This window comes from Egretta garzetta, unplaced genomic scaffold, assembly GCF_000687185.1.
Source record: "Egretta garzetta isolate BGI_Z169 unplaced genomic scaffold, ASM68718v1 scaffold138, whole genome shotgun sequence".
Taxonomy (NCBI): Eukaryota; Metazoa; Chordata; class Aves; order Pelecaniformes; family Ardeidae; genus Egretta; species Egretta garzetta.
The window spans coordinates 863,003-873,029 of record NW_009260598.1 but is presented as its reverse complement, the minus strand read 5'-3'; the positions used below and the strand labels follow the sequence as shown (position 1 = coordinate 873,029).

General features: G+C 44.3%; 1 protein-coding gene across 1 annotated transcript in view; it reads left to right on the top strand.

The window, feature by feature from the left end:
- The first annotated feature begins 968 nt into the window (after positions 1–968).
- Positions 969–10,027, top strand: part of LOC104131573 (coiled-coil domain-containing protein 162) — a 22,034-nt gene continuing 12,975 nt past the window's right edge. Inside the window, 6 exon segments of the mRNA XM_009644753.1 lie at positions 969–1,186; positions 3,016–3,105; positions 3,107–3,149; positions 3,570–3,690; positions 5,201–5,310; positions 6,107–6,251. Of these exon segments, the coding sequence (XP_009643048.1) occupies positions 969–1,186; positions 3,016–3,105; positions 3,107–3,149; positions 3,570–3,690; positions 5,201–5,310; positions 6,107–6,251 (727 nt within the window).

The following is a 10,027-nucleotide window of genomic DNA, read 5'->3' as shown; positions in this document are numbered from 1 at the left end:
CACCTCATCTACCCATCTTTTAAATACCTCCAGGGATGGGGACTCGACCACTTCCCTGGGCAGCCTGTTCCCTGGGAGAAGAGATCGACCCCCACTTGGCTACAGCCTCCTGTCAGGCAGTTGTAGAGGGCAATAAGGTCTCCCCTCAGCCTCCTCTTCTCCAGACTAAACAACCCCAGTTCCCTCAGCCATTCCTCATCAGACTTGTGCTCCAGACCCCTCACCAGCTTTGCTGCTCTCCTCTGGACATGTTCCAGCAACGCAACATCTTTCCTGTAGTGAGGGGAAGCACTACTCAGTGCAAAGGGGAAAGGAACAGCCTGGCCACTGTCTAAACCCAAATCTAGTCAAGGAGAGGCAGAGTTCTTCTAGGCTGTACTTCCCCGAGGACTTGCATTGTGGATGTGTATATGAGGAATGGTTGCTGGGGGCACCTAAAGCCTGCTGGAAACTACACAAAGATTTGGTTCAAGGAATGGGGAGAGATTCAAGCTCTTTGTGATGGAAAACAGATACACTGACTGATTTGCAAGGCAAAAATGAGTCGAAAGGACAAATTTAGATATTTTAAGGTCTGCTTCCTTCAAGATCTGAGCTAAGAGTTTGATTTCTGTAACAGTGCTTTTAGTTAGAGACCAAGCAGAGTGTGCTGCTGTTGAAGTGATTTACTTGAAGAAAGCAGCTATAAAACAGAGCACTTCACTTCTGTGCAATTTTATCCCCATCTCTGCTGTGTGTGAGTACTCAATGCAATTAAAAAGTAGCCTGGGTTTTCCCTGTACCACGCTCTGAAGGGCACTGGTGTTAAGGCCCCACTACAAGTTCTGATTGCACAGTAGCCTGTCGCGTGTCTTGTCCCACCATATATTGCATGAGATGCTCTTAAGCAAAGAAAAGCACATGAAAAACTTGTCACAGCTTTCTGAAGCAAAACATTTCCTTGTGACTTCCAACAGAATTTGGCAGAAATGGTTGACTCAAGTGCTAACTGGTTGCAGAACAGCAAAAAGACCTGCAAACTTTTGCTGAGGCATGATGATCCAGTCACATCACATAACTTGCTGAGATCTTTTCTGATACTGTGGAAGCAACTAGAAATATTAATGGCAGAATGGGTCTGGCTGAAGCTGAGGACTGAGGATATCAATTCGGTTCCTCTCTACAAAGAGTTCTGCGAGCAATTTGGGTAAGTTACCTTGGACATAAGAATATTCCAGAGAGACCGAAAAGTTGCAAAATCAGAGCAGTCTCTGCCTACTCCACCCATTTTCCTCCTGTACCCCTCTTTCACTTGCCTTTTTTTTTATTTCGACCTTTCTTTATTTTTGCTTATAATTAACCTAGTACTTTCACTTTTCTCTAGAGGCTTGAGAGTTGCCTTTTAGTTCTTTGTTTCAGTACAGCTGTTTTTTCCCCCCTTCCAGTGTCTATTCAGACTGTTCACTGATGGTGTTTTCCAGGTGCATTCTTCTCAGTCGTGCGACCCACCTCTGTATTTCAGGCTCCATAAACAAAGTTAAATGCAGTATTTGAATAAATGGAAATTTTGGAAGCCTGTTAGATGAATTGTAGCGGAATTCTTCCTAACCCTCCTACTTGGCTCAGCTTTGAACAATCAAGAATAGAAAATTGGAAGATTTCCATCAGAGAGGCCCTTCTGAAGGCAGAAAATGAAACACCACTTTTTAAAAAGCCTTGTCCCCGGAAACCACAAGAAAGGAAGTGAAAGAGCAAGATGACTCAGTAAGGGTGAAATCAGTGCATGAAGGCCCTGGAAAACACCGCTGTCATGCAGCGGAGCACGGAGGAAGTGCCCAAGCTCATTGGGCCAGTCCCTACAAGGCCAAGGGATTTTAGATTCACAAGTCTGAATCCGCCGCAGAAAATCTGTATGTGTGTAAAGAGCTGGTATCAGATTTGCCCCATTCATCTGTATCCCACAGTTACTCCCCATGCATTACCACTGGATCGGAGGGGGCACAGTCCAGTGCTGGGGGTCCACGGTCTTCACCTCTAACTAATTTATAAACTGTGCCGAGGGAGCAGCTCCAGGACAGAGCAGGACTGGGTTGCAGGAGGGCTGGGAGTCAGGGGTGGGGGTTCTCCATGCAGAGCGAGCAACAGCTCGTGCTTACGCCATGGGGCCGGGCAGCTGCGGGAGATCCTCAGCATCTCCCAGTCCCTCCGCACCCAGAGCTTTTTTGTGGTGATGCCGGAGGTCGGGCTTAGCAGTTATTGCCTCCCGGGAAGAGAGGTGAGCTCCCTGCCCCTGGCTTCGCTTACCCTGGCCTTTGAGCCGGAGGAGATTCTGTAGCAGCACCTGCAACAGCTCTTCCATAGCGGGCAATCTGCCAAATGTCCTGTACCTAAAAATCCCACTGCATTTCCCTCAGCCAACGTCCCCACCCATACCCTTCCACAGATGAGAGCTTCCTACTTCCCCGCTCCTAGCTCTGCACTAACCTTTGTGTCAAGCCATCAAGGGTTTAAAAGGCAGCGTAATTAAAGCAATAAAATGTAACAAGGTTTATATGCCTTGCTAATGGCTCCTCTGCTTCTAAGAGCAAAGTGGTGTCTGCCTCCATGCTTCCCACTCAGAAGCACTTAGCAAACCCATGATCAGATATGAAGGAGAGCAGGGGGAGGAGGTGGAAGGAGTTTCTTGGTCTATTTGAATGACGGTGGTAGAAAAGTTCTTACCAGTGACCAGATTTCCCTGCTTCATCTGGTTTATCCCTTGTTCCTCCCCCTCGGCTTTAGTTTTGTATTATTGTAAACTTGGAAAAATTACCAAACTATTGTAATAAGGCAGGACCAGCGAAGAAGAGACTGTCCTGCCCCACTTGCAGGTCGAGCGGGACTAATGTGGTGAGCTGAGACTTGATCATATTCTGCATGGGTTAAGGAACGGGGATGTGGGAAGAAAAAAGGAAAGTTAAGATCCAAGGTCAGTAAATGCAAACACAGTAATTTTGAGAGAGAAAGGGTGAAATACCCATGTCTTGGTGATTCTAGCATGGATATCTTGTACCCAGCCATGAAAGCCATGGTCAGACAAAGGGGCATGCAGGAGGAGTTTGGAGAGCACTCAGCATATACACACCCCCACACCCCGAGGAGCATCAGAAATCGAAATGAAAGTGTACCAGGTAAGGGGAGGGTTATTGGTGGGGCGTTGTGGAGGACCACAGAGCATCGCGTTCTCCTGCAATTTCTGATGAGTGAAGTCCAGTGGGGCCCTGTGGAGGCTGTCGTGGGGGGAAGTTTAGCAGATGTGGGTGACCCGGGAGGCTCTGCAATGGCACCTCTGCTGGGTGGAGCCAGGTGTAGCTCCCGGGACGGACCGAAGCAACAGGGCCTCTGCCTCTGTCCAGAGTATTGGTGGCACAGCACCAGGCATAGTCACCCCCAAATGATATGAACCTTGATACTGTATCTGCAAGTACTGTGTTTTAGAGAAGAATGGAGAGAGTTGCTTTGGTTTAGTCTGCTAGTTTTTCCTAATTGGCAAGTTGCTTTATACACAGCATAGAGATTTAGTAAGAGCTAAATATTAAACTTGATTCTAGCTTCAAAAGCTTCTGGAAAGCCTAGACATCCACATGATCCATGATGTGCAGAAGAAAATTAGCCAGGAGATGACACTAGTGACAGCTGAAAGAGCCAGACAAGGGACCAGTCTCTCCACTAGTAAGGGGAATTAAAATACCCTTTCTGGGAAATACGGGAGCCCCAGTCTTGAGTGGGAAAAGTAGCCTTGATGCATAAGGGTCTGAAGGGAAATCTTATCAGGAGTGGACGAGGGAACTGGGGTTGTTTAGCCAGGAGAAGAGGAGGCTGAGCGGAGACCTTATCACCCTCTACAACTGCCTGACAGGAGGCTGTAGCCAAGTGGGGGTCGATCTCTTCTCCCAGGGAACAGGTGATAGGACGAGGGGAAATGGCCTCAAGTTGCGCCAGGGCAGGTTTAGATTGGACATTAGGAAACATTTCTTCACCAAAAGGGTGGTCAAGCATTGGAATGGGCTGCCCAGGGAGGTGATCGAGTCCCCATCCCTGGAGGTATTTAAAAGATGGGTAGATGAGGTGCTTAGGGACATGGTTTAGTGGTGGAACAGCAGTGTTAGGTTATTGGTTGGGCTTAACAGTCTTTTCCAACCTAAATAATTCTATGATTCTATGAGAAAGGTGGCAAAGAGTTGTCCTGCGTGTGAACAGGAGAGCACATTTGCTCTCAGCTCCCCACTTCCCTGCATTCCCATTTGGAGGCCAGGGATCAGCTGAATCATGGGGAAGGTATCACTGATGAAAAACAGCTTACCCACAGGAAACTCCCTTCTGTTTTGGAGAGCCCATTGTCAGAAATTCCAGAAATACACCTAGCAGGAAGCCATGAAGAATTGTGTGCCGAGATACCATACACTTTTCTGCATGGATCTGTTTATTCTGTCTGCTCAACAGAGTCAAATTCCCTGAATCTAAGAGTTCACTTTCTCTTTCTAAAGTGAAAGTTTAGCCATAATAATTGTAAAGACAATTGTGCAAACAAGGCTGAACATAAATTATTCTGGAGATTGCAGGCAGCCTGAAGCAGGCTGGTGGGAAATTACTTCTCCATGCCTCTGTGTTGGAGCATTAAGATTTTAGGCCTAGCAATGCAATTTAAATGCCAGACTTGTCAGTACCTTAGGTGTTTACCGGCTACAATTCCTGAATGGGTGCGGGCAATTTGGGTATTCACAGGCACAAGTAGTGAAACAAAGAAAAAGTGGAAATAAAAGGGAAGAAAAATCATGCCCTAGTGCCACTCATTGTGGTTGCAGGCAGCGCTAATCAGTGCAGAGAGATGTTCAGTTTCCCACAAAAGCCATATTCTTTACTCAATATTTACAGAAAACTCCAATACACAAGTCTGTGGGCCAGGTCATTATTCACAGAACGGTTCTGTAATGAAATAGCATTTTGGCAATACCAGAACAAATTTGATATTGCTGCTCAACACAGGCTTTGCAATCTGTTTGCAATGACATTTACTTTTTGTGGTAAACATTTTAGGAAAGCTGAGAAACCCTAAGCTATATATAAAGCATACCCAGTGTCAAATCCCAGAGATTACTGAAGGATCAATATTTTGTGACAGTGATACCCACTGATGTGTGGTTTTATTCTGTTTGGTCTTTTTCTCCCTCTGTTCCTGCAGAGCTCTGGAAACACAGGGTAATGCAAGAAAAATTCTCAGTTGTACAACCACAGATAGTTGAAACATTTGTTCAAAGGCTGATGGAAAACTACCAAGAATCAGATACAGAGGTACGTATTCTGCATTTCTATCTATGCAACAGCTAAATCATGTTTACAGCTTTATTTATCAAAGCTCCTGTCAATCAGTGGCCTAAAAGAGAAACACATTTCTTAAGCTTATGAGCTTAGATTCAGATTATGTTGGTTTGCAATAGCAGCGCTGGCAGCAAATTTGTGTATTGCCCTGCTGCCTTCTGACGGGTTTATTTCAGCTCTCAGGACTGTAATAATGTGAAGATGAGTTAGGGCCGGAGGTTTATATGCAACTGCAATGCAGGATTGCAAGACTTTATTCACGGATTCGGTAGTAGAAACTCTTCTTCCTGAGTCATTGGTAAAGTGGGGGTCCGGCACGATGTTAGGAAGCATGTTTAGGGGCTTTTTCAGTGAAATGTAAAGAAAATATTTATGAAAATATGACCATTTCTGGTTAAAAAACAAAAACCATGGTTTCTTTGAGAGAAGGGATGTTGGGGCCCAACTGCAATCCAGGCAGTTTCTGAGCTGGTGATTTAATTTCTCTACTGAAAATTCTCTTTTAGCTTCAGATGAAAAAAAAACCCCAATGTTATATAGTTGCAGCTAGAACCAGTCAAAAACCTGACAAATCTATTTTCTATTAGTTCAGTGAAGTTCTAGATTGGGCAAAAACATTTACATTGAATAATTTAATTTTTGCTTCATTCTGATATCACAGAAGCATTTTATTTACAATAAGGTGACCGTATTTCATTTCGATGTATGCTATATAAAGCAATGCTTGTGACTCAGGCCACCTGCAAAGTTTCTTATTTTGTTCTCCTAGGTTACTTTTAAAAAAAGCCATTTACAACAGTGTCTCACCATACTGGGCTGTGACACCATGGCCAGAGAGCACAGCAACTTTGAGACCTACTCCATGTTTTATGAAAATATTCTCCAGCAGCATCATCGTTTACCAAAAAGAGCAAGTATGCTCAGAGCGTCGATTCTACTCTTCAAGAACAGGAGAAGGTGGTTTCTCTTGGTGGGAGGCAGTTGCTAAGTAAGAAATGAAGTCAAGCTGTCAGGCTGGAAAGTTGTTTAAGTGGAGCTGGGCTACACAGGCATAGTCACCGTGCATCTTTGTGCTTTGCTTCGGGAGCTGCATGCGATGGAAGAAGGTGGCAACCTGAGCAATATGGCCCTGACGCAGGTTGGTGATGGTGGCCTGTCAACTGGTAGCGCTTAATAGTCTCATCTGGGACAGAATCCCACTTTACAGACACACAGTGACAGTCTCTGAGAAGGCAGGGGGGCTCTGGGGCTGCTGTTTCTGCGCTCAGTGCCAGAAGTCATGCCAGTAGGACTTGTAAAACAGATAACCTGAAGGCAAAGGTAGGCCTGCTCTTCTGTCACTCATGTTCACAACGGGTGGTACACGGGCAACCTTCTAACTTAAAACTTCTACTGATCGATCTCTTCCTTCACAAGGCATTTTCCCAGAGAAATTCAATCCTGTGCACTGACTGAGATAGATAGAAAATAGAAGTGGGTCAGGCACGTAGGCTGTACTGGAGCGTAGGTACCAGGTATGTGACATCATGGCTGCATAACCAGCTCCTCTGCAGTTCCGAGTGCAGCTTCAGCTGTGTTTTCTTAGGATAGCTGGTATGTGTGGGTGGCATTTTTTAAAGAAGTAAACCCAGCCAATAAATCAGAAATGCTATCTTGTGGAATCATGCGATATCCATGTAATCTATTAGCTGACTTGGAGGCTTGGCTCCGCCAACACAAACTCCACTGCTAGAGGCACGCCAGCTTCTACGGAAACCAACATGAGGGATAAGACTGCTTGGGTTTCAGGGATGTTTGCAGAACAGTGTTAGAGCACCTGCATTTTGGATTTTGTTCCTGGGCTCCTTTTCTCATCTGTCCTCATCACTGACTATAAGATTTAAATTAGTCTCTGGGCTTCTTACCAGTTTCTTGCCCCACTTTCTCAGGCTTTTTCCATTTTTTTTGCCCCTATATCCTTTTCTGTATGGTATCTTGTCAGCAACCTCCCTTCTTCCCTGATTTCACTGTCCTGTCCATATGTTTGGGAAGGCTGCAGTGAGAGAGAAAATGAGAAACGTGTGAGGTTTCAGCTGGGTGGAAAGATACAGAAGTCAGTAGGACTGTCCTGGAGCCTGTGAGCAGCGGAGTCTCTCTCCCCCTCCACTTCGCTAGCCCATCACCACTAGATCCCTGTCTCATCTGTGTTGTATAGTGGCCCAGGGTGCTTCAACCTCAGGAGAGAATTCCTGCTCCCAGTTCCACTTCTCGCTAGCCTAAAGCAATTAACAGCAGCTAGTGCAAGGCTGAAGAGCAGCCACTCTGTGTTGGAAACTATGAAAAAGGTTCAGGCGTGATCAGCCAAACTGGGATGGCAGATGATAGTTTAAAAACTAAAAAGTCTCTAAGGAACACACATGAACCATGTGGGTTGCTTTTTTTTCTCCAACAAAGTCTTAGGGCTTGACCAACTTTTTGCTGATTTTACAAAAAAGACACTCAAAACAGAGGGAAATTAATGCTGCTGTGAATAAAGAAAGACCACCTGAATTTTTCAGCAGGGCTAAAATACATGCATTTTCCCCCAGTGTTCATTTTCAGAAGTCTCTCAGTAATGTTTGCTCTAAGACAAAAAAATCAACACAGAAAACGTCAGCGAGAATCCAGTGAAGTTATTAGCATTTACTACTTAGATCTGGCATGCAGAAGTGCCAGGCAACCTTGAAAGCAGACTGTGCTGTTGGCTGTGCCTACAGTCTGCAGTTGTGCCTATTTCTTATCTGAGTCACGTAACATGCTAAGAATGATTTTTAGCTTTCCTCCATTGTGTTCATCTGGTTGCAAATGCTGTTCGGCGGTATGGAAATGACCAAACATTTATACCTAGCAATGACCTACCTATGTGAAATTTAAGTTCTGTCATTTAAATCTGTTTAAGTTCTGTCATGTACCTTCCTATTTGTGCTAACCTGCCTGCCCTTTCTGAGGGTATGTTCATTGTCAAATATCAGCAAATGGAACATGTCATTGTTTTTAACATATATTAAATGGTGTCTGTGTACAAGCTTATCAGCAGACAGCATATTTGCTCCGATAAATGCATTACCTCACAGCTTACTGAAGCTTACTCACCTGGTCACAGTTCTTCTGACTTTCTCTTTGGAGGCAGGCGAAATTATGCTATGGGCAGCCAGGCTCACCAACATACCAGAGCCATGCACAGGCTCTTCTCCTAAAATCAGATTCCCTGATCCTGCTCCCCAATCTTTCCACTCCTCTGCATACATTTCCTTCTGTTAGTTCTCATACCTCTTAGTGAGGAGATCTTTCTTTCCTGATGACCAGAAACAGACATTTTAAGGTTATGTATGAAACTTATGCATTTGCCCGCTTCAAATATTGGTCGTGAACAGCCACAATTCTTCCTACTGTTTCCAGGGAATAAATGTTTCTAAACCCAACAGAGACATACAAAATGGATTATTCCATATCATCAGTGGATTATTTTCATCAGGCCACTCAGTTAAGAAGATATTCTTGTTCTACTTAATTATGTATCACATAACATATTCAGAGCTCTGGATCGTTTACTCCTAGGCTACGGTGTTTGCTCATCCCCAGCTTTGCTCATTCACTTTCTCTGCTGTGATAGATTGTGGGGCTGTGCCACAGGATGATTGTGGAAATAACTGCTCTCAGAGCCCAGTTTGCTGACTTAGAGGAAGAAAATCTCAGTCTCAGAGAGAAGGTCAGAAAAGAAGTATGGGATGAATATGAATCATTAGGGTGGAACTTACTTGTGACTTGCGTCCATCTAAAAGTAGGTACAGAATAAGAGGGGGTACTTGATCGGTCTTTTTTGTGCTGCTGTATAATTTGCCAACAAGTGTAGCACTCAAAGGAATAAATTGCTGCAGTGTGCCAGGTGGATGAATGGGTGAATCATTTATCTCTTGCTGCTAGAAGCATCTTGTAAAAATGTCTGGTAGAAAAATAGTGTACCTTTTCCAAGAGAGGAGGCGTACTCTTGATGGAAGAGGTACCACATTAGAGAGAGTGATGGAAGCTCTTTTTAGTTACGGTGTAGGGGACTTTTTTGATATAATACTTCAGTTTGTAATATTCTGCATTATTTCCCTTGGAAATTTTATGTCCACTGTGTAATTTTATTGCTCACTCTAAGAATGCCTTTGTTTTCAAGTAGCCCACTGATTTCTTTGCGGCAACATATGTCATCATTACTTACAAAAATAGGATACCACAATCTAGTCTGTAAAAACTGATCTGCTTGTGACCATGTGTGTCATAGAGCAACTGCCTGCATCAGATCCCCAGGGTTTGATTGATGGTGCACAACCCTGTTAATGTTTGTGGCCGGGACAACAGTGACTTGAGGAATATTGTGATTTCTTTGGCAATCCTGAGGGTGAGTCCCGTTTTCACCAGAAAGCTAATTTTTTCACCATGGTGCTGCTACTTCCATTAAATACATACACCCCAGGATGGCCAATAGGTTGCCTGCAAATGATACAATTGAAATTCCACTTCTTGTAGTGTCTGGATGCAAGAAGAATATTGCTCTGTCTTCCTGATACATTGATTCTAGGAAAATAATTAGGAAGAAAGACCATCTGGTTGTAGTTGAGAGACTTCTGAAATCTTCTGAATGTTGCTTTCCCATATGTGCACCCTTCATCTCTTATGGGTTCTG